Source organism: Antennarius striatus, chromosome 3, assembly GCF_040054535.1.
Source record: "Antennarius striatus isolate MH-2024 chromosome 3, ASM4005453v1, whole genome shotgun sequence".
Classification (NCBI taxonomy): domain Eukaryota; kingdom Metazoa; phylum Chordata; class Actinopteri; order Lophiiformes; family Antennariidae; genus Antennarius; species Antennarius striatus.
Window position 1 is genome coordinate 8,663,464 of NC_090778.1, and position 24,733 is coordinate 8,688,196.

The 24,733-nt window shown below is 38.3% G+C and overlaps 1 protein-coding gene across 2 annotated transcripts in view; it reads left to right on the forward strand.

Annotated features, from left to right (window-relative positions):
• LOC137592475 (spermatid perinuclear RNA-binding protein-like) overlaps positions 1-24,564 on the forward strand; it is a 72,110-nt gene extending 47,546 nt beyond the window's left edge. The window contains exons 6-18 of one of the 2 annotated variants that reach the window (XM_068310676.1): positions 1,868-1,986; positions 4,963-5,058; positions 5,205-5,316; positions 6,307-6,404; positions 8,288-8,375; positions 9,336-9,404; positions 15,997-16,205; positions 17,843-17,995; positions 18,340-18,474; positions 19,169-19,309; positions 19,388-19,511; positions 21,047-21,097; positions 24,127-24,564. In XM_068310676.1, coding sequence (XP_068166777.1) covers positions 1,868-1,986; positions 4,963-5,058; positions 5,205-5,316; positions 6,307-6,404; positions 8,288-8,375; positions 9,336-9,404; positions 15,997-16,205; positions 17,843-17,995; positions 18,340-18,474; positions 19,169-19,309; positions 19,388-19,511; positions 21,047-21,097; positions 24,127-24,215 — 1,484 coding nt within the window. In that variant the 3' untranslated portion in view covers positions 24,216-24,564. Of the gene's footprint in view, positions 1-1,867; positions 1,987-4,962; positions 5,059-5,204; positions 5,317-6,306; positions 6,405-8,287; positions 8,376-9,335; positions 9,405-15,996; positions 16,206-17,842; positions 17,996-18,339; positions 18,475-19,168; positions 19,310-19,387; positions 19,512-21,046; positions 21,098-21,203; positions 22,674-24,126 lie in introns of those variants that run through there. The other variant, XM_068310675.1, reaches the window with a different exon arrangement.
• The last annotated feature ends 169 nt before the right edge of the window (positions 24,565-24,733 follow it).

Here is a 24,733-nt window from a genome sequence, read left to right on the forward strand (position 1 = left end):
ACAAATATGTTATTAAAGTGATTCTAAGTTTGTACTAGTAAAGTCTTTATGCATGTATTTCCTTGGCATACTTGAGACTTTATAAATTTCAAATAAAGTCCTACTCTGTCATGGCAAGCAGAATTTATGTTCAATTTATGGATTTCAATGTGACGTCACAAGAGATACGCTTAAAGTTGAATATACAGCATTTGGCCACTGAAGAACATTGTCACCCCTAACTATGTTTGCTATGCCAGTTCAGTGACTTTAGTTTCATGCCACAAATTATTTGTCAGGGGGAACATAAATGTCTTTGCTCACTTCAGTTCCTCATTTCTTTTGTTTTGACTTCTCCAGGTCCACTGATAGTGTACCAAAAATGTGTGAATAAAAATGTTCAGTCTGTCATCGTACTCAAAAAAAAATCAGTCCCATAGCAGATGATTCTTTTTTTTCCAGAGTGGTATATCACTCACATGTCCCAGGGGCAAAACGTGAAGGTCCTCAGTCTTTGGTCTTGGAGGAGGAGTGACACGGGACGAACCCTGAGTCTCTCATCAGCTCCTTCGTTTGTTTTCCACCTCTTCCATCCTCTTCAGCTTTCACTATGGTCTCTACAGCAACAGACTGCTGAACCATACACGTTGCTCCTCAGCTCACATTACTGCTAATGAATCACACACAGATGGGTAAATTTGGTTTTGAATAGTGCCTCTTTTTTGAATTAGAGACAAGAGTGTCAGCTTGTCCGTATGAGCTTTTTATATTGTCCTGGGTCAGCATTACTGTCAGCTTTGTGGAAAATAGCTGTGATTTAATCTTTTGGCTTTTGCATAGGGGTAGCTCTACTACTATAATGACACTGATTCCGGTGAGATGGGACATTTATCAAGATTTAATATTTGCAGCTTGGCAAGCTGAAGACTAAAGATATTTAAAAAATTTAAAAAGTAATTGCCTCATATTTCTGTGATGAGATGTGTGAGAACCTGTGAGCATTCCCTCCTGAGGTCTGCAGTGTGGTCTTCAGTCTGTTCCTCCTCCTGTCAGTCTGCTTACCGTCCCACAGTGGGTACCCCTTAGCTGCTCCCGAGAACAAACAGCCTTCACTTTCTTTCCAGGGTGGCATTCTCACTCTCAGATGTTTATGTTGCTGTTGTCATCTGCTGTCACTCTTCTGCTGTTGTTCTCCCATGGCTCGGCCTCCAGTCATGGCAGGAGTGCTCCCCACTGGAACCTGGTGTAAAGAAACTGTTCTCATCAAACATAAACATCTGACCGACCCCGCAAGAGTGAAAATACTAGCATGGCACCAAAGACACCTGAACAAGCTGCCTTTATAAGATGGGATGACTTGTTTGAATCCAAGTATAATATCTAATGTGTCGGCACTGTTTTTCTACTTCTCCACAATCTCAGGTATTCCTGAGCCAGTATTTCACAAACTACCAAACTTGTTGTACTCGTTCCAAAGTTTTATTCTAAACTTTAATCTGAGTTTTGGTCCATAGTTGTAGCCATGCTGTCATTTTCGTCCTGCTGTTGTAATTGATAACACACTAATCTGGCGTGTACCATTGCCTTCAGCCACTGATCTGCATCTGGAGTGAGACTCCGGCCAGGCAGCAAGACGCATGCGCTCACATCTACTCTGGTTCCTCCTGTCAATGTTATGAAAGATCCTGCCTTGTGCATGAGAGCCCTCCCTCACCCAAAGAATTTATGGAAAATCTGAAATTCCCCCTTCCTATTTCATTCAGTCAGATCAGTGGGTTTGTCTAATAATTAGCTGTCCAACTCTGTTGCCTGACTATCTATGAGGTACCATGGGAGGCCAGTGTGATCTCACTCAATCTGTCCTGTCTCATCCTGTCCCTCTCTCCAGAGGAGGGCGAGCAGGATGACAAAAAGGAGAGGCTGGAGAATAATGATGAGGAGGATGTCCTGGACAGGCTGAAGTGCCAGGCTGCTTTGGCCTCACTCCGACATTCCAAATGGTTCCAGGTGAGAACAGCTGGGCTGGTGACACAGTCGCTCAAAGTGCTTTTACTGTATATTCTAGAAGCCAGTGTCACCTAACCCAGTCTTTGGAAAGTACATTTTTATTCTTTAACGTGTAAAAGGAAACATAACTCAAATTCACTTTTAATAAACAAAAGCTTTAAGGCATCTTTTGCACTGGCTGTTTGGCACGTGGCTTATTTTACAAACTTTCCACATAGCATAATGAGCATACATTCCTATAGCACATTTGGAAGCATAATTCCTTCTAAACATATTTGATTCAGTCCTTCATTACCACCACAGTAACATTTTTAGGTGTCTCTTTTAATTAACTCAAAACATGTTTCCATCCATCTTTTTTGCTCATTCATCCACATGAAACTGCCTTAGTGGAAATGCTGGTATTTGGTATGTTGAAGTATCCTGTAACATTTTTCTGACTTTGAAAAATTGAGTAAATTGTTGAAAATAAATGTGACGCAATATGAGGCAATCAATAAATCATGACCCAAATGAAGCAAGTGACGTAAATATTGACTGGGGATGTAAAGATTGCAGCAGATAAAGAAAGATTGATGATGTGACTGAAAGGTTACTCAAGCAAATGGAAATGCCCCATTTCAGTTTAGTTTGAGGTTTGATTTGAGTTCTTTCTGCATCCTCTACTACAAAGATTTAATATCGCCCTACTGTCTCTAAGTGGTCAGTGGATAATATTTATAAAACTAGTAAAAATGTGTGTTTTCTTTCTTTATGGTACATCATTTTTTGTATCATATTTGAAAGGAAACTGCTTGTGATGAAACATTAACTTTACAAGTATATTGTCACACAAAATATACTAACTGCCATGAAATTGTGTTTGATTGTCTTTAAAAGTACTATGAATTTTTTTGGGGGGAAAATAATAGCCAACATAAAAACAAAAACAGTTGCTTTTCTTCATTAAAAAAAAAAGAACTGAAAACAGAGTGGGTTGAAACAGTGAATGCCACGAGAAGATTTTCCCAATCAGGTTTTAGACGATCTGTACTGACTCAACAGAGTTCTTCATCTTATGAGGAGGCAGGAGGGAGAGTCAAGGTCAGGTGAAACAGTGAGCAGCTGCCTTCAGGGAAGGAGTGCTGAATGCCAAGTAATATCAGAGTCAAGGCCCGGTGGGGGACTGAAGGTGAAGCAGTTGAAGGACTGTTTCATTACATTCACACAGGGATAATATGACTCGTAGACTTCCACTGATCTATAATTATTGCAGAACTGTAGATGCTATTAGTGATGTTCTTCTCATCACCGCCTTCTCCGTGGCTGGGAGGTTATAATAAAGGCACCCTAATAAAATGACTTGCTTTACTGCTGTGAATAGGCATCCAGTGCAAATGAATGTGTCAATTTCCACTTTAATTTGTTCTTCAGTCTTCAACACTTTCCTTGAGAGGAAGTTTGTAATGTAGTTTTGTAACAAAAATATGAAATCTACAGGTTTGGTGGTTCTATGCATGTCCAAGTAATCATAGATGTAATAAGGAAGGAATATGACACTGAAATCACTTTGGAACATTTCACAGCATATTTCAGGAACAAGGTACAGGTGATTCGTACATGCATTTTGATTTTTCATGTCAGGTAAATAAATTTCCTTATCTGTTCTTAGTTTTACTCTCAAAATAAAAGCGTTCTTGAAGATTTCATCACGTGTCTTGGAAAACTTAGTTTTTTTTAATTCCACCTTTGAAGGGGCTACATATGGCAACCCTGTATGTCATTCAGTGTAGCCACCTTTTAAAAACAGCATGAATTAATTTACATTTCAGACATGCTTTGTGGAGATCATAATGGTGGGCCTCCCATAAATTTGGTAGGAAACTATTTAAAGTTCAGTGTGATTGCAGGAAGTCTGTGTTCATCCCCCCTTATAAAGATTTTTATTACATCCCGCTTCAAAGCGGTGATGTGTTGTAATTGTCAGCATTGTGTGTTCGTTCATCCGTTAGTCCACCAAACATGTTCGCAACCGTTGCAGATAGAAAGATGAAACAAAAAGCACATTACTCGGGCAGCAAAGGCGATGAAAATGAGCTGATGATCTTAACCTTGAGAAAACTAGGTCAAGGTCAAATTTAAATGTACACTCAGGAGCTGGATAAGGCAGAAGGTCAGTGTTAGTAAGACCATAGGTCAAAGCACTAGCTTTGATCTATGAGAGTAGGTCAGAGCACAAGCTTTGATCTTTGACCTGTGCAAGTAAGACTGGGTAAAATTTTGAATTCAGGGGTGTTGTGGGATTATGCAGTCTCTGACTGCATTGGTTCTTGTTTGAGAATTGTAGTTCAGATTTTGAAAACCTCATTACCGTTACATTTGAATTCTCACAGCATTCCTTTCAGATTATTTTTCTTGTTTGTGGCCTATAGCAAGGAACTGGAGATAATAAAGATTTAACAGCTCATTTTAGATTTCACACAGAATTTATTTATATTTAATATAAAATCCCTTAAAACAGCATCATCAAACATGCGACCGATTTGGTCTGGTATCATTGTAAACAAAGTAGTACTTACACAGTAGTTATCTAGCAGTAAATACCCCAGTGGGTTAGCTCCCTAGTGAATACTGTAGCTCCTCTGTCCCACATCACCATGTGACCGTTGTGGGTTGTAGCAGTCCCTCAATAAGCACTCACACTTACCATTAGCCCGAGAACAGTGTAAAATCCATCCTTCACCCAGCAAGACACTTTTATTACTTCCACTGATGATTAAAGATTAAAGATCAAAGATCTTTATTTGTCATTATACAGATGGTACAAAAAAAATTACAAGGTCACTTGGAGAGTTGGTCCTACTCAGCTAATCAGAAGACATGATATCCCAGATCATAGAATGTGTCAGGGCTTCATATTCTTGGACCTTCGTAAGTAGGCCACCATCTTGTTGAAATGCTTCTCATGCTGTTGCTAAATTGTGTCTGTCCTCTCAGGCCAGAGTCACAGAGCTCAAGTCCTGCGTCATTGTCTTGAGAATTTTCAGAGACATGTGCAACAGACTGCCTGCATGGGAACCCCTCCAAGGATGGGTAGGTGATGATTGTACAACACATATGACTTGATAACTTTTTGTAGAAGGATGTGAAGATCTCACACTGGCATTGTGGGAAATTTATGGATGGATGGGATTATTACCTTCTTTCTTAATTGTCCTGTCTCTGTCCAACCTCTGCAGCCACTGGAGCTAATCTGTGAAAAGGCCATAGCCACATGTAACCGACCGCTGGGTCCAGGTGAGGCCCTGCGTCGTGTCATGGAGTGTATCGCCTCAGGGATTCTCCTACCAGGTCAGTGATCACTCATTTATTATAACCAACAGTGTCTGTTGTTTGCATTCATTCATTCTCTTTCTCCTCTAACCACAATGCTAGAGATTGCCTACAGCTGGTTGAGCATTGTCTACCTGTTGAAAAAATTAGGTGAAATGTTAAGAGAGATTTTAGAGATAGCACATGCGGATTTCATATAATGATACATAACAATGGAAGCATGAACAGCACACAAATATCCAAGCTAAAGACCATCTTCTTTGATTAGTCACAGGGAAAAAAAAGCGACCTACTTAATGTACATCAGGATTTGGAAACACTGGTAATGGCCAGAGGACACAGACTGGGAAAACCACCCAGCAGAAGACTTACGTTGATATTACAGAGGTTCAGGCAGATTGTCAAGTGTTTCAAGAAGGGTAGGCAGAAACTGTTTTCAACACACGAGGTGAACTATTGGCCTTTCCTGGCATGAATGTGGGAAAGTTTAGGACTTGTGAAGCTGCTGAGGAGACAAGAGCTCCAGGAATCACTGAAGGGTATCCCTGGTGTCTATTAAAAGTCCCTGAGGCAATCAAAAGCTTTATGGTGCCTGGAAGACTTGAATGTCAGCTCCCATATTTTAATAAGGGGGAAGGGAATACGTCAGTTATTGGGTATTGTCAAGATTACTGAAAGCTAAAAAAGACAAAACTTTGTTTATATAACATAGTATTGACTCATATAGAAACCATTGTGACATAAGAACAGTGTTCTCATGTTGACAGCATGACGCATAGTCTCACTTTAATTATTTCAGCCCCCTCTGTTTCAAAGATCTGACTGGATTTGAATCTGCAGAAATGTATCCAGTGTTCATGATCAGTGCGTCAGGGTCATTGACAAGTTACTGCGGTCTTCATATGGTACACACTGAAAATGTGTTTTACTACTTGGCAAAATTAAGCTGTATTTATTTCTGCCTGAGTCTGAAACCAGTTTGTAAGTGGATGTTATTTTTCTTTATAGGAGGACCAGGAGTTCACGACCCCTGTGAGAGGGAACCCACAGACGTCCTGTCTGACCTCACTGCCCAGCAGGCTGATGCAATCACCGACAGCGCACAGGTCAGCTCTCCTACCCATCTTCCACTTCCCCTGCGGCTGGTGTCAGTTTGTTTGCTCATTCTTCTTCTGTCAAATAGTTGCTGCAAACTGACTCAAAAAATGTGACCAATAGGTTTTGTAGATCAGCAGAGAAAACAGCATCTGAATACCTGGTGATATACAAGTCAATAAGCTACTGTAGAAAGGCCCAAATGAGTTTTATCAGATAGTAACCAAGTACCATGGGAAAGACGTCGGACAGACAACGAATCTTTAAGGCTTGAATATATCAAACAAAGGTGAAAATGGCCATCCCAGGTTCCTTAAGCCCAATGAGCATGTGTGGTTTAAACTGGTTGGCTGCTTCAAGTCTACCTCTGCCCAAGAGTGACAGAACATTTTGTTTCTCCGTACCAAATGAATAGTTATCCATTGACTGGTTTGAAATTTTTTTATCTGCTTTCTACAATAAAAGTTCCTTGGCATTAATTTTCAGCAAACTGTTCAGGTTTTCGATGACTTCTTACGATAATGAAATCACTAATATTTATATCTTTCATATACTTGAGAATTTTATTTACGGCTGATTGAGCTGTAAATGTTAAATACCTTATTCAAGAAAACTTTTGAGGGAAATTTAACCATTCCTCCTTAGCTTTACCTGACACAATCCAGTAGCATGAACATTAAGCATCCATTAACAGACTCCAGTCTCTCATCTTAGAGCCACAGCCACCCAGGATTTAACTGATCAAAGCTGAGATGAAAAACAATTTTGTCTGCTCTATCAAACAAAAAGAGGTACAGATTTACAATTATAGTTTTTTTGTAGTTTGATATTTAAAGTCACGATTGTGATTTATAGCTAGTATTAGACATCCTCGTAGTTCAAGTGTAGTTTAAAAGGAGGATACTGCTCAAAGGTCATTTCAATGCTGGAAAACATGACTTTAGACATCGTTATAACTCAGATTTATTGGTGGAAGTCTTGCTTTAATCACTGTTTTATAAATGGTTTCTCACCATCACTCCCATTTAGAGCATTATAAAACTTCCCTTCCTGTTTTCCAGCAATAATAGCAGCCGCAGACACTTAGTTATCCGAGCATAATCATTAGCTACACCAAGAAAGAAAGAATCTGCTCAGCTATGCAAGTCGTAAGACCATGAAATGTCTCAACAGGGTGTGCTTCCATGCCCCCTCCCACTGCACCAAAGTCAGCAAGCAAGCAATGCTCCCATATTATGTTGTTTGATGGAGGGTTATATAAAGCATTGGCCACCCCAGTGATGCCCTGAGCTCACGACAGCACTATAAATAGCTGAGTTTCCATTGAAGCCCGGACTCTGACCCAAGATAAGCATCCCTTCAATTCTGTGGAGGTTTGACGAACTGGCAATCTAATTAGCGACTTAATGAACGTGGGAACACTCTCCCCTGTTTAAAACCAAACCAACACTACCACTACCACTGCTGCTGCCACTGCTGGTGCTGCTGCAAACGTCTGTTGCAGCACCGCACACGGAACAACAAAGTCTACCCATGGGCAAAAAAATGTGAGCTCAGCACTGAAAAACATGAAGACATCCTCAAATTCAGCTTCACCACATTCTCTCACTCTGTTTCTGCCTTCCTGCCACTTTGGGAATATTTTTTTCTTTATTCTGTTTTCCCTTCTTTTTTGTGTCAATCCACTGTTTATTCTTCTACTGTATAATGCATGAAATATTTCCCAACAGAATTAGATGGTATACACATAAGTTGGAAAGCTCACAAGTTCCCCAATAATTAGAGCAAATTGATTAGAGATGACAAGTTTCTGCCTGTTTATCTGCACTGTACCATAACGTTAGTGTGTGTGTGTGTGTGTGTGTGTGTGTGTGTGTGTGTGTGTGTGTTTCAGTATGCTTTACGCCTGCTAGCCCTTGGACAGCTATACAAGGTGTTAAATATGGATCCACTCCCTGCTAGCAAACCAAGGCTGTTGGAAGGTGTGTTCAGCTTTTCAAATGAATCTGTATATGTGATGTGTTTTAGTTTTAGATGTGTTTTAGATTACATGCAGCATTTTTGTTTCCATCTGTGTGTATCCACGTTTGTATCTGTTTTTGGTTGTTTTATTTCTGCACCAGGGCTGGGTGATTTGCCTTTTTGTGAATCAGGATTATTTCAAAGTTTAACAAGATTAATTGATCAATAAGGATTATCTATCTTATTTGGATTTGTATCATGCCCAGACAACAGATACAGAATTCTTTGCAGGAATATCTTTCTCTTGTTGTACTCCAATCCACAACAGTGGATTTATCTTTATAGTGGGTCCCTCCACAATCACAGCGGGTGACAGGTGACTGCATGCCAAAAATTTGAAATTTTTCCATAGCGTGAGTTTCAAGTAAATCTGATTTGTTACACTCAATATTGAGTCAAACCATTTCTAGAACTTGCTGAATGTATCCAAAAAAACCCTGTGTGTCATTTGTGTGCGGCAGCTTTGAGCGCAGTGCTAGAGTATGTTTCACAGGTCTTTCTGCTGCTGCTTAATATATCTGGGCCTGGTACCTTATTATTATATCACTATTATACCTTGCAACTGAACAAAACATTGAGAATCAGATGCAATACAGCACAATATAAACATGTTTGGCCCCATATTTACATTGTTTTACATGCTGCTTTGCATGCGTCTTTGTTTGTTTTGAAAGAACACGACTGAACATGTAGTATACGAGTTAACACAATTGAGACAGTATTACATGACATGAGGACGTTTTAAGTTGATTGCCCGGCCCTCCTCCCATCACTAGTTTTCTCCTTTCTTTGCCACACGGTAAGGCAAATTGTATAAATCCTCTGCTTAGATACATTCTGCATGTGATGATTTTAATGTTTAGCTTGCCTGTCCATCAGTCTGTGGTGTTTCAGATAATCAATTCATGTCTGCTCCGCAGGCGGCTGTCAAAAGCGGCTTCGTGAAGAAATGGGCTCAAATGACAGAGACTTCATCAAAAGGATGAAAGGTGACTTTGGCCATTGGCTCTCATTTCAAAGAATCACAAAAATTTATGGTAGATAACGAACAGATAATCTTCCTCCTACCCACCTCTGTACCGCTAACGTGGACAAATAATCGTGTTTGAATGCAGATAGCTAAAGTAATAATTATATGTAACTGATAGCAGCTTTATAAAGGTTTTTTAATGTGGTTGGATTGAGTTGGACACCTGGCAGACAGGTCTTACATGATAAATAAGATACAAGACGTCTAGTTTCTATAACATTATTATATTACTATTAAACCTGACTTTACATCTGCGCGGGTTACTTAAATTCTAATCGGTAATGCTGAACAACTGAAAAATTGATTGTTTCAGATTGAAGTCTTTACAAAATGTGCCCTTACTGCACATATTGTATGTGATCTGAAATCCAACTTGATATTGGATGATGTTATGGCAAGTGATAAACTTGTTATCCTCACAAAGCTTTCTCTTTATTGTCTTTTTTTTTTCAGCACACATTGAGAGAGCTGAGTGTTCGTGCTAATGTTAGTCTGTGTGCCTAATGAGCTATCAGGAGGACAAACTGAATCTCCTCCAAGTGGTTAATATGCTAAATCAAATCGAAAACAATACAAGAGAGCTACAGCTAAGAAAGAGATGTTCATGACACGTGCTTACTGTTGAAAAAGAATACATGTTTATCAACAATGAAATTGGTAGCTGTATTGAGTACAGATTGACATGGGCTGATTAACTCAGATAAATCTCTGACTAGAAAGGGCTTAAAACTGAATGATCATGACTGGGAAAAGTAAATTATTCCATATAAGCACAAAGTCAGACGGCACTAGAAACCACTGTTGGGTAAACCTGCATTATATGATGCCAGATCCCCCAGGAGAAAACTGTCTCTTAGCAGAATGTAAGTGGATATTGATTCAGGGATTTGTTTCTCAGTTGCAGCCAATGACAAAGACAAAAGGCTCTGGTATTCACTGCGTCTGTATGACTGCTGGACAACTAGAAACCGCAGCAGACTGTAAACAAGGGGCTTTCTGACAGGCTTTGTGTAAAAGGTGGAAAAGTGAATCAGTGGAGCTGAAAGAATTGAGCAGTGAGGATGATTTTATCTTACACATCAGGATGTTTTGTTTGAAGGGGATCAAAACAGCCTGTTGGGTTTGAAAAAGTCATTCTGCTGTCAGATGTTTTTGCCCTAAACCTGCCTGGATGTGTTCTTGCAGGGAAGTTCTGCCATCGTGTTTGAAATCCTCACAAGATCACAGTAGGAATCCAGTTTAGTGCTTGAATTGTCACCAGCTCAGCGCGCATCTGTGGGTGATATCATTCATTCATGTCATTCACCCAGCTGAATGAAAGCGGTTCAGGAGGAAGTAAAACTGTTCAAAAAGCTGTTTCAGTCATAGCTTTTAAGTAAAAATTCCTCAAAGGAAGAAGAAAATGTCTTTAAACTTCCTGCAAACTGTTAATGAGGGTAAAAATAAGCTGCTGGCACCGATAGACATGTACTATAACAAATCTTCTCCTGTTCTCTAGTTTTATACAACAAAAACATAAACGCAACACTTTTCTTTTTGTTCCCATTTTTCATGAGTTTAAATGAAAGATATGTGATCTTGTCTGCAGCAGGAAAATAGTTATTCTCTTAAAATTTTGTTTGCAAATTTGTTTGTTAGTGAGTATTTTTCTGCAATTGAGAGAACCCATCCACCAGACGGGTGGAGCAGAATAAGATTCTGTTTACACAGGTGTGTGACGAGATGGCCGTATAGGTTTGATCACACAACTCAAAGAGGCAGATGTAAAGGAGGTAATGACTCAACACAAAGCATCTCCTTTGATCCTCTAGACAGGTGGCTCATCAATTAATCATTATTAATGCTGATTAAACAACATCACTATTGTACAGGTGTGTTTTGCCCGCTCACAAGAAAAGACCATGATCTCATGGGTTATTTAATTTCTCTTCAATAAGCGGAGTTGCTACAGCAGGTATTGGCAGGAGCAGGAACACACGGGCATTAAGGAAGAAAATTTTTGCGGTTGCAGTTGGTGATGACAATGAACTGCAGTCAGGGTAAAAAACCTGGTGATGATGACGAGCATGAAGGTGAACATCTCTGTAGATTTTGGCAGTTTTTGCTCATTCTGCGGGTATGCAAACCAACTCTGTTGCCCCAGATGTTCTTGTGCAGGTGGTGAACTTGGGCCGCTGTTGTTTCGTGAGGCCTGTGGGTTTTTTTGGCCAATTGGATGTATTACCTCGTGCTTGGAAACGATGCCTACTTATTGTAGAAAATTTTAACATTTACTTCTCCAGCAGTAAATCATTCTTGTAGTCAACATAGAATGGCCTTCTATGGTTAAATTTTATCTAAGGTGACTTCCATCTTTTATTTCAAGTCACAACAATTTCAAGCAAAAAGTAAAGAATTGCTTTTTTATTTTTGTAAAGAACATGTCCACTGATTTCAGGACAATATTTTTGGACCATTCGATCAACTGGACATAATAGTTTATGCAGCTCTGTTGTCCAACCACATTATAATTCTTGTCATTATCACAAGATTATTGGTGCTCATTGATCAAATATCTGTGATATCAGTCTGATGAAGTGTCTGCACAGAACTCAAAGGATACTAAAAGACGACACCCACCCCAGCCGCAGCCTGTTCACTGCGCTGCCATCTGGCTGAATATACACAAACTCTTCCCCCTCAGTCCACGCTGGGAAAGTCTGTTTTTGTGTTATGACTATTTATTCATACGTCTTATATTTGTTTTCACTGTAACTTCAGGAGCAATGCCAAATCTTTTGATGTATGTTAAGTTAATCTTGAAGTTTTTATATATTAGAAGAAATATCAAGCTGGTATGGAGGGTTTGATCTAAATTAGGACAGAAAATAATAAAATTGTATAGGTGGCATAATTGGGTTTGTATAATAAATTTGTTGTTTAAAATATGAGCCCCAAAGAATTTCCCACCATAACATAGTGACGGTTTTTCTGTGTGCTTGTGTTTGATCTGCTAGAACCTGCAACAGTAACTAGGAAACATCAGCTAAACTGCAAAAAAGTTTTTAGGTTCAAAGAATGTTTATCTTGTAATTATCTTGTAATTATTTGGTTATGGTATTTAACATTACATTTACGAAAGAGAAAATACTAAGTGAGCTTGCGGAATGTGGTGAGCTTGCCAATAATTTCTCAGCTGAAGCCACGAGACAGCTACTGTAGTTGTGCTTTCATGTGTTGAAGGCGTTAAGGAAAGAAGTTGGATTTTTTTTGGTCGAAGAATCTTCATATGTAGCCAGCTCTTGAGTGCCGCTCCAGTGTTCCTGACCCCAGCTTTAGTGATGTTTCTGCAGCTTGTTAGCATTCATACCCACTGGGCCAAGAATCAAACTGTTTTCACGGATCAGGGCAAATGTATAAATTACAGCAATGTACAGCAGAATAAAGAAGGCTGTGAAAGCTTTTAGCATTAAAAACCTTTGTACACTCCTCTTTAATAGCTGTGATCAAGGTTAAAACATATTTTTAGCCAACACTGGTCCTCTCAATGGTTGGATCATTTTGTTTTTTTCACTTTCATATTGTCAGATGTCTTGCCCAACAACATGAAATTCAAATAGCCTCTAATTATGAACACTGTTGTACAACATGTTTTTTTCTCAAGGTAATTTTCAAACCATTATTTGTTTGCACTGCCAAGTCAGTGAATGAGTTGTTATTCTGGTTGTGGTTTTATTTTTTTTCCTTCATCTTGACACAGAGAAATAGTGATTCCAGATAGATCCAGTTTTTTTAAGTGTATCTCTTTAAAATATAGATAAAATGTACAAACTGTTACAGCATTCAAGAAGGAAATAGATGTCTTCACTAGTCCAAGTTTGGCATTTATACACTACAAGGTTACTTTTGTGGGTATGTGGACATGGGAGCCTTTTAGTTCAAACCTGCAGCCTGGATTCACTGGAGCTAAAAGACAATTAAACCACAGACACTCTTTATCTGTGTGTGTGTGTGTGTGTGTGTGTGTGTGTGTGTGTGTGTGTGTGTGTGTGTGTGTGTGTGTGTGTGTGTTTGTGTGTGTGTGTGTGTGTGTGTGTGTGTGTGTTTGTAGATTTTTTTTCTGTCTGTGTGTCCATCCTGTCTGTTGCTGTCACATTAATTAAACCAGCCCTCACTGGGATGAACATCCTTAGCAACTCTCATCTCATCTCAGTTCAAAGGAGATGATGGTAGGCAGAGATAGAGGAATTAATACTGCAGGCTGCCATGCAATTATCGCACTACCTCCCACCATGCTCACACACACACACGGTGCATGAAGGCCTCCCCTCCTTTTGCTCCCAGCACCTGTCCATCAGCACCATCCCATTCTTCTTCTGTCGCTGCATCAGCTTTTACGGTCTGTCAGAGGCTGAAAGTTATTGTACACAGAGACTGCAGAAAAATCAGAATCTGAATACTTTATTGATCCCAAGGTTGAAATTACTTTAAAACAGTATACATGTAGAACCTTTTGTACGCTCCATTAGCAGGATGCATACTTTTGATAATAATCTGTATTTTGGACTGTAAAAAGATAATTGAACATATTTTAACAGAAAACAATGTCATGTTCTCTCATTCTAGTATTAGGCATGTAGCCTCATATTTGCTTTCTACAATCTTAAGAAAATGCCTCATGTTAAGGCCACAGGACCATTTTTGTGATTTTTTTAAGGCAGGGGAGTCAAACTAATTTTCACCGAGCGCGACAGAATAATGGCTGTCCTTTAATGGCCAGATGCAACTAATAAATGTAACTAAATGTAAGTCACGGTAATGTGAAATAAATGTAACTAATCCTTAATGTTAAATAACTGGGAATTTATTACTTGTTCAAGTTACAAACATTGCAGTAACACGGAGTAAATATGTTTGCTTGTTTCTGTTATAACATAAATCTTTTTAATTAGTCAGGTTATGAAACCCACAACACTCCTTCAATCAAGGATCAAACTATCCAAAGTGAATAATGAAAAATAACATCAAACACAAGTTAGGACATGAACTTTGTTCAAAACTTTTTTATCAGAGTTAAAATGGGCTTAATTACCAAGTTTTTGGAAATGAAGTTTCAGGTCATAGCATGCTTTTGGCCTATTTATTTTTATGCACCCACCTTTTATGCTCTCGCGGGCCACATTCAATGATGTGGCGGGCCACATTTGGCCCCCGGGCCCTGAGTTTCACACATGTGCTTTAAGGTCTCACAGACAAATGATCAGCAGGAGGTAAATTTTTAATGGTCCCTACTCTTCTAATGGTTTTCAGCCCTGTCCACAAACTTTAAATTATGTCATTTTTGCTCTCCTGCTTGGTTTATTTCAGAGTAAAACATCAAAGTCTGTCATGGTTAATGAGTATTACAGTGCTGTTTGAGGTTTACTGACATGATTGCATGATTTTTCAACAGAAACGTTTTAATAGCAGCCATGCAAACGACATTGACTACCTCCTAAAATATTCAGGCTAACCAGTCTGAGGGCTGTAGGGAGATGAATTAAAAAATAAACAACATAAAATCAGTCAAATGCAATGGAGCATCTGAACGACCCAATTTGAAAAAATTCCATCAAAAAAGACACCTACGAAATGGGATTTTCTGTAGATTACAATCATATTTAAATTATGATTGCAAGCATCACTGAAAATTTATGCATGTCATAGTTTTCGTGTTTTTAGACTGAAACAAAGTGGAGAGGTAGTTTTAGAAAACACAGTTGAACACACAATAAGGAGATAGTCTACAGTTTTAGTATAAAGGGTGTCACAGAGTGTTTCATTTTCAATTCACCTGTAAAAATATTACAGCCCAAGAGCTCTGGGTAAGCAGAGAGCACTCCTCATCTCTCAGTGTGAAGTGTCATCAGTAAAATACCTGTCAGCATCAGCCTCATCATTTTGTTATTAGTAGTGAAAAGACGGCAGCCAATGAAACGGAGACGTCCTAGTTCTGTGTCTCTCGTTACACAGCCCTCTTAATTTACCAAGAAAAGTTACCTTTGATGGAGTTTGTGCACAATAGTTGTTTGTGTGTGTGTGCGTGCGTGCGTGTGTGTGTGTGTGTGTGTGTGTGATATTTATATGACACAGTTACACACACATTGAACTGCTTTTTTTTTCACTTACCTCCTAATATGTAAGAAATTGAATGATATTGTTGTAACTATAAAACATCCTCAGACCCCGATCAGTTATTTCCTTTCATTAACTTCAAGACTTGTTTACCTCAAGTGTGCTTGTTCTTGATTGTATTTACAAGTGCCTTCATTTTTAATTTACATGTAGATGCAGGTTTTTGAAGTACTCCAGTGCAATTTATTTTTGGCAGTTTTTATCACCCACTTCCCTTTTGTTTCTTACCTGTGTTTGGTTTTAGATTCATTCTAAGAACTCAGATATGTTCCAGAGAATCTGTGTATTTAAATCTGCTTGCTACAAATCTCAGTTTGTAGGTGTGACCTCATTGAGAAATGTTTAGAGTTTATGCCAACCAAAATGTTAAAAACTAACATCCATCACTTCTTCTGTAGTCTTGGACTGGAGGATGACGGATCCAAATCACCCCATGAACGCTCTGATGCGTCTGAATCAGATCCACCCAGGCCTTCAATACCGCCTCCTATCACAGTCCGGCCCGGTCCACGCTCCAGTCTTCACCATGTCTGTGGACATACAGGGAACCACTTACCAGGCCACTGGGAACTCGAAGAGAACTGCCAAGCTTCAAGTAGCCCTCAAGGTATTCAGCAGAGTTCCACGGAAACCTATCGCTAAACAGTGTCAGATTTTAAAGCAAAAAGGTTCTTTAATACCAAATAAGACTTTAAACTTTAAACCTATTTCATTTAATTGGAATTGGTTTGTCAAATTTTGCTTAAGAATTAGAAACACTTTAATCAGAGAAAAAAAAGAGCACTGTAGTTCTTGAGTTGTATTAATAGTTGATTATTGCTTAATATGAATATCTGCCTCATCACTGAGAAAATATTCAACTTAATGCTGAAAAAAGTGTTTTTACTTCCGTCTTTACGGAGAACTAGTTCACATGAAATTGTATGAGGCAGTTTATCCTTCAGTTTGAAATGTCTGCAACGATTAATTTCATTGTCTTCTGTCTCTATTTGATGAAAGGTCTTAATAACTCCACTTTGGAAAATATCCATGCTACAACTGTATCTGTGCAAATCCTGTCCAATGATTTAGATGAGGGATGTTCATGAAGATCAGATCATGGTATTATAGAGTATTTCAGTGCACAGAGGGTCAAGGTCTCATATTCACAGGCACATTTATAAAACTTGATGCTGGAAAAGATTTTCAGCATCAGTTTCACAGGTAATTACCTTCTTTAGCTTCGATCTGGCATTGATCTTTTAGATATCGTTTTCAATAAATGATGCATTTTCCAGCTAAATATGTACAGTACTGTTCTTCTCAGTCTCCAGTCAAGATGTGAAAAATCAAATCTCAAAATCTAAGGTTTAGCATGAAATCATTGTGCTTGATAATTTTGAATTGTTTTACAGTATATCTACATTATTCCATACAATCACACACATCTTTTGTTTTAAGATCTGTCACTTTTTTCCACTTGACTTTCATTCCCCAAACCATCCTGTACAGTGAAATCAAAATGAATGGAGGCTGCTGGATCTGCAGCACCAGCACATTTCTGTTTCCCTGTACCAGCGTGTTGTTGTCATCAGTTCAAGAATAAGCCTGTATATACAAGAGTCAGTGAAATGACAAATTGTTAAATTATCAGCATATTCTTCTATCATGTTTAGTATATTTTATATAAAGAGTATTTCATCTCTCTGAATCATGGTGTACAATGTTTTAGTTTTAGTTACAGAGCTCTAGTACATCATATCTCATGTTTTTGTTCTAAATTTCTCTCATTGTGTTCTTGAAATTTTAACATGATTTAATGTCAGCATAAAGAAAGAATTGACAAGTGAGACAAAAAGAATGTTCTTTTATGCACTCAGGCCTTTAATGAACTTGTTAATTTTGACTGCTCACTCTCTTTGTCATGCACATTTATTCATCGAGTTAGAGATTCACACATCAGAGCCTCCCAGTACAGCCAGACTTTGAGTTGTTGTTTCTTTTGTCGTTGAAGATGACCACTTTAAAGCCTCAATGCAGCAGCTGTTAGCTGGTTGAGTGGTTTGCTTAGTGGCAGCTCAGTCACAGATGATGGTGTGATTCATATGCCTTCTGTGGTGAGTTCAGGGACTGTCAGGGCATTAGAGAAACTTCAGCAGTCACTTTTAGATTGTGGTCATTGTTAATGAACAAATGTTAGCAAGTTAATTAAAGAGAGATCGTTGATTGAGTGCATATTTTGTTTCTTGTGTTCAACGTCTCCAGGCGCTGCAGGCTCTGGGTTTCGTGCTTGGCCTTGATGGAGACGTGGACTCTCTGAGCGCTGACGAAAAGTCAGATGGCGAAGGCAAGAATGACAGGATGTCGACCAGCTCAAGCTCCACCTCCATCACCTCCTCTAATGACACACAGGAAGTGGTAAATGCACACAGTGAGACTGTGAGTTTGATAACATGCACATTTATTAGGCACAGATAGTAAATGTTTCTTAGATATCAGTATCATCAGCCTGTGCTATGATGATTAAACATTTTAGCAGAACTATAAGCAGTATTTCAGTCTTAAAGATCATTCTTAAATGTCTTATTGTTACTGGAATATAATGCATTCTAGACAAACCAGATTACTATTAATCAAGTATTGTTATAATGATGATATTTTGAACTGACACATATCGGTAGTTAAATTTCAAATTTTAATATCAAAATACTAAATAAATAAACAAAAAAGAGAGAGGCTTGTGTTGCTGATTTTCTTTGTAGACGAGAGCTCTCGGTCCGATCCTGACAGCAGGAGGTAAAAACCCGGTGATGGAGCTGAATGAGAAACGCCGTGGTCTCAAATATGAGCTGATATCAGAGAGCGGCAGCAGCTATGACAAACGCTTCATCATAGAGGTACTGAAACACGGACACACACACACATACACACACTCACCACTGCCTTTCACAGAGTTACTGTCTCCCTTTCAGAGAATCTTATTAGGAATTGATGAGGGAACATGTTTTTGATGTTTGGCACTGCAGTGCTTCCTGCATCTCAAAACATCTTCACACATCACAGAAAGAAAGAAAGAGAGAGAGAGAAAGCTCAACATGAAAGTTATTTTATCTTGTGATGTAGTTGAGTATAAATATACTCATTTGGTTTCCAGTATGAGGTTTAGTCTATTCTAATGTCTAAATGTACTAAGAGCCAGCAAATGAGATGAAGCAATCCCTAATGTGTGAGAAGCTATGACCGACAAATATTTCATATTTTGAATAAATTACAGCATTCTTCAAAAGGCTTCAATGAAAGATTATTTCCATCATTACTCTGCTCATTAGGTACTCACGGAATCATTTGGTTTTCACAATGTTACTTAATAATAGTCAGCTCAGAGTAAGAAGAAATGAGACATTTCACAACATTATGTATAATTGTACAATAAACTTCTTCAAAGTGCTTCCTATATGTTCTCAGCAGTTTTCTGTCAGTTAACTAAATATAAAATAATTTGAGCCCCGCTGTAAAAATATCAAGATGTCAGGTAATTATTTTATTCAAAATTTTTCAGAAGACACATTCCTCTGTTTTGTTTTGTGACAGGTGGAGGTGGACAAGCAGGTTTTTAGAGGTACTGGTCCCAACAAGAAAGTTGCTAAAGCCAGTGCAGCTCTAGCTGCTCTGAACAGCCTGTTCTCTGGCTCCAAATCCACAACCAATAAGAAGAAACGGCTAAACCCGCCTGTGAGTGAACGATTGTAGTCAGTCTGAAACCGTATATCTTGCAGTTCTGATGTGTGCTGGATGTGTGTGTCTGTGCAGCCAAAGCGACCTGTAACCTCGGTACTGACCCTCCCAGCCCTCGCTGCCAGACCTCAGCGGGTCCCTGTCATCCCCAGAGCTCCATACATCAGCACCCAACCCACACACGGCTACATCTCTCCAGGTGAGTCCAGCCACACGATCACCTCCAAGCAAGATGAAGACATTTTCAATTAAATACTCTATTTGTTTTACATGAGAGTTTATATTTTAAGGTAAGTATTTTAGGTCATTTCAAAGATTTTGACTCTATATGTACTAATTGATTGTATATTTTTAATGTCTCTGTAGCAGCTACTAAAGGCGTTGGTTTTTCAGGTTCTTGATCCATTCATCTCAACCAAACCTCACAAAACACATTTTCATTAGTTTCATGAGCATTCCCCATACTAGTGATGACATTTCACACACATAGAACATAATGATGAGTAGATGACACCTTCAGTTCTATATGTATATATTTTTGACTGTAACCTATCAGAACTAGGTTACTAGTCATGTTCTTATCATCAGAAAGCATTCAAGTGTATTTCCCAAAATATCTGCGTCTTCAAAGAGTTATAATACCTTCTGGTCTTTTATTCATTAGTTTATTAATGACTGCAAATGTCTTTTTTTCAAAGCAATGCCACTGGAAATCATTTTGGTTGATTGGGCTGTTACAGCGTGTCTACTGTGTGTGCTATAGTTTTGATCATTTATTCAGTTTATCAACTGATGCAGCAAATGGGCCATAATACCTTCATAGATAATAAAACTCAACATGAATTCTAACATTAACATTGAGACTTATTTAAGGCTCAATAAATACTCTAAAAACATTCATTTCTACCTTGATTTGCTTCAAACTACACGCTCTTACATTGCCTTTGAGCCCTGCTATCAAAATGTAGATTTAGCTTTAAATGCCATACATTACACTATTATACAATAAGCCAGTGCACAATATATATTTGTTTAAAATTAATTAATGACACCATTTGCAAAAGCTGGTATCCCAAGCCACCTGACTTACGAAGGCATTCTCAGGACTCAGAGGCAAAAACTCAAAGACCAGGGAAGAGGGAAGAGCAACATTTTAGACATTTTTGTGCTGTCAAAAAGCTGATAAAACGGTTGTGAACATCGAATCAGGACCATCCAGTGACGATTACACAAGAATACAATTAGAATCATTAGTTTTCCTTCTAATGTAGCCATACAATGCTCAGTTCTTCCATTGGTTTTTCAAAAAGTTATGCACCACACCCTTTTATTCGTTTTTTTTATTTACAAAAGAATCACTGTCAGTGATAGATAATTGTAGGTCATCTGGTACTTTATTAAGTGGAAATTTACAATTTTTTGTTTGTTTTTACAAAATGAAAAATAAATGCCCTTTTCTTTTAAGTTAAAAAAAATGCAATTTATTTTTTACTTTATTTTTAATTTGGCCTTCTAAAAGAAGTAAAATATAATAAGAGAGTTAAATCATATTCAGGTTATGTCCCAAAGCATGCATTATCCTTCAATGTTCTTTTGAGATATCAAACAGAACTAACACGGTGACCCTTCTTGTTCAAACTGGAATAGCTGTGGATGAAGGATGTGCTGATTGAATGTTCATGAACACAGTTTACTCTCTGTGCAGTGATCAAACCTGGTCTCTAATTTTCATAGGTTTTGGTGCTCCCTATGGCTACAGTCCTGCAGGCACCCTCCCTCCCTACGGTAAACTCACCGTCCCTCTTGGTATCTGATCAATAATCCATGCATTTGATTTTGTTCATCATCACATCCCAATATTTGAGTTCTTTCTTTTTCTTTGCTTCCTCAGGTTTTCCTTCCAGAATTCCCTCAGTAGTTGTCCCAGTCATCAGAATCCCCACAGCATACCCCGTCACCCACCTTTACCCATATTAGGATCCTCACCTCACCTCATCCTCTTCATATGAACCATGTGTTATAGTTTAATTCTGAAGTTGTCCTAACTCTTCACAAACTAGACTTTAAATGCTAGTACAATTCCGCAAACATTTTACCATAATCCCAAACTGGCTTCATTGCCCACAGAATCACTGATGCACAGCATGTTCTCCCTGTGCTACACTGGAAACCAGTTCAGGTACATTGGTCATTAGAAATGTGTCGGAAGTTTCATTGCTATGCATGTGAACACAGTCTGAGAAACTAGCTAGCAGAAGCTTTGGGCTTTAACAAGGGCACCGTGGATGACAAATCTAATTCAGGAACCTAAATAAAATACCTTACGAAGTAAACAATCTCTTAGAATCCTTTTGGAACTAAAAATGCAGCTCTTCCTTTTGTGATTCCAAATTTGATGGCAAGTTCTAAAATAAAATGAGCCAACTCAACATTCACCAGAGTGAGAGAAAAACATTGTCAGGGATGTGTCAATATAAAATCACCAATTACTACATACTAAATATCAACAAATACATTAATTTCCCACTGAAGCAGCGACCTCTTAAATTTTACAGTTCCCCCACAGTAGATCCCATAGTGCTCAGTAGTGTAATTGATGTTGTGCTAGTTTTTTGGTTTTTTTAGATCCCTGAAATGACCCACTAAACGTTCACCGTAGGGAAATGAGTAGTTTCATCAAATATATATTTTAAAATAGGGAGCTAAATGCTTCCAGATGGGAGCTAAATACATTATTTATACAAACCTGCTGTGAAATATCTGTGTTATGGAACAAAATGTAATACAGGATCTTAAACACACGATGTAGAGAAAATCTAACATTCACAAACTATATGATGCAACCTAGACAGGGAACCAAACATCCTCTGCATGGGAAAACCAGGCATTTCAGGGAAGTTCAGAAATACTTGGTCTTCAGAGGAAAGTTTAAATAAAGACGTGCACTGACTTCTGCAGGGAGCTGAATAAATGAACTGCATGTAGTACAGTATGAAAATAAGTGACACCAAATATGGTAACGCAGATAAAGTTTAACTGTGGGCTTCTTTGTCAGAAGTTTAATTATTCCTTTAAGAATCTCTGATGGATGTGAGTACACTTTTGTTTGATAATTTGTCTGTTTTTTTAATGTTTAAAACAGGGGTTTACAATCATCTGTTGCACTGAGAAAGGCTTTTCCTTTGTTTGAATATTAAACGTCGGAGTTTACAGCTATTTGTTGGGTATTTGCGCTGTTGAGCCAGTTTGTATTGAGTTGAAATACTTCCTTTTCTGAGAGAGATTTTATTTGAACCTGTTTGTAGGTTATGCTCTGTTTAAATAAATGAATATTTTTGGTTACAGCTGAGTAATTTGTGGTTCCTAAAACTTTTTTCATGATTCATGCACATTTATCCACAAACCCAGGTAAGATTTAAAATCTCTTCATTTTAGATAATTACTTTTTTGCCTGTATATAATATTATAACATGTAGTGGACATTATTAACACTCTAAAATAAACTGTCTTCTACAATCTATATCATGTGATGTCATGCCTGCATATGTAATGACAAAAATAACCACCCATTTACACGTTTTCACTGATATAAATTGAGTTTTGCCCTCCAGTTGTACACTTTTATTAAATATACATCAGTTCGGATCCTTAAAATGGGATATCTGACATACTAACTTTTATCCCATATTTCTATTCTTTAATGCATCATAGCAACTTTATTATTACGTGCATCTTATTTCCACAGCTGTAGCCATTACTGGGATGTGAAAGAGCAGCAAAATTGAAAGTATGACCACATCTAGCCACATGCATTCTGAAACAGGAAACCTGGAACTATCTCACTGCTGACCTGAGAATTCACTATTTCAGAGACCTGGTCACGTAAGGTGGAAGACAACAGAGCTTTCCAGAACTGGCAAACAATTAGTTTGCCTGCTGTGAAGGCAGGCAAACTAATTCTGCTGGAGGCTCAAGTGAATGTTGACCAGGAGGCTAACGTTAGAACAAAAATATTAAGGCCAGGTGGTACCTAACTTCAGAAAGGGAGATGCCTTCTGTGGCAAAGCTGAAATGACTTTCATTTGTTTCTGCATGCGAGACAAACTCTTCACTAAAACCGTCAGAGATCCAGATGTTTCTGTGGAAAGAACTTCACCAATTTATCCTTCAGTATTTAGTTTACTGTAGTTGTGCAGTTTTTTCCGTAATTACGTTACTCACTACCAACTGAAGTAACAGTGTTTTATTATTAAAGACATAATCAACTAGTGAGGATAATGACCTTCGTACATGCTTTGGACTAAAGTTGGGTAATTTGGTTTAGCAATTAATAACCCATGTTTGTTCATTATTGTCAATGTAAAATTCCAGCTGGAGTGCGCTATGCCAAATGAAGGACAGAGCTATGAAAAACAAACTTCTTGAAGTTAAAGATGCTCTGGGCTGTTTGACATATCATCAACCCATATTTGCGGTTTATTTTTACTGTTTGGTGAATCTGAACATCCAGAAGTCATATGTGTTAGATGTGGGTAAGACTTTGGTAAAGTGAAATAATTGTCCAGGATATGCTGTATTTCCTAAATCCTCAGATATTTAAGGGGTCTAAGAGCAACCAGAAAACATGGCATCAACAATAAATCCAGCTTTGATAGAGCGTCATCAAATCACCTTTAAACGTAAAACCTTATAGTTCATTGATTTATCTTCTTCTTGACGCAGTTTCGACACCCCTTAATGTTCGTCCCTTCAGAGTGGTCATGTAATGGTTTCATCTGTTCTATTAACCTCTTGCTTGTGTGTCCTGTTTTTAGGCAATCTGTACATTGACAGTGCCTATTACCAGCCGCCAACCTTAGCAACACCTATCATCATCCACCTGGGCCCTCAGGATCTCTTCTGACCCTGCCGATTTACTGAGACCAGCCTCGGCAGCAACCTGTTTAATCCTTCACCCTTATTAAAGTGTGTCAGCGCTGCTCAATTACTGCAGTGTTGCTTTCAGGGGTTGCTACATCCACATGAGACGCAGCAGCAATATTGAATGCAATATGGAGGAGAAAACACTTCGGGCCACTCTGGCAGGTCCAGCTTGGATTTCAGTGAAGAGGAGGCTGTAGCTGCAACTTAACTCGGAAAATGTCAATAAGCAATATTTCTGCCTGTAGGACTCAAGTCGGGGTCTGAAATGGTTCAAACTGACCATCATGACCGGCACATTCACAACAATGTGACCTGCTTTGTAAATACAACCCCTACTGTTTGTATATATGAATGTGAGTTTTTAATATACTTATATATATAATATATAAACATGTTAATATGTTTTGAATTTGTGAAGCTCAATAATGGCTAAACAATCATATTTATAATATATCTCTGAAGTAGCTTTATATTAAAATCACTCAGATGTATAGGCTG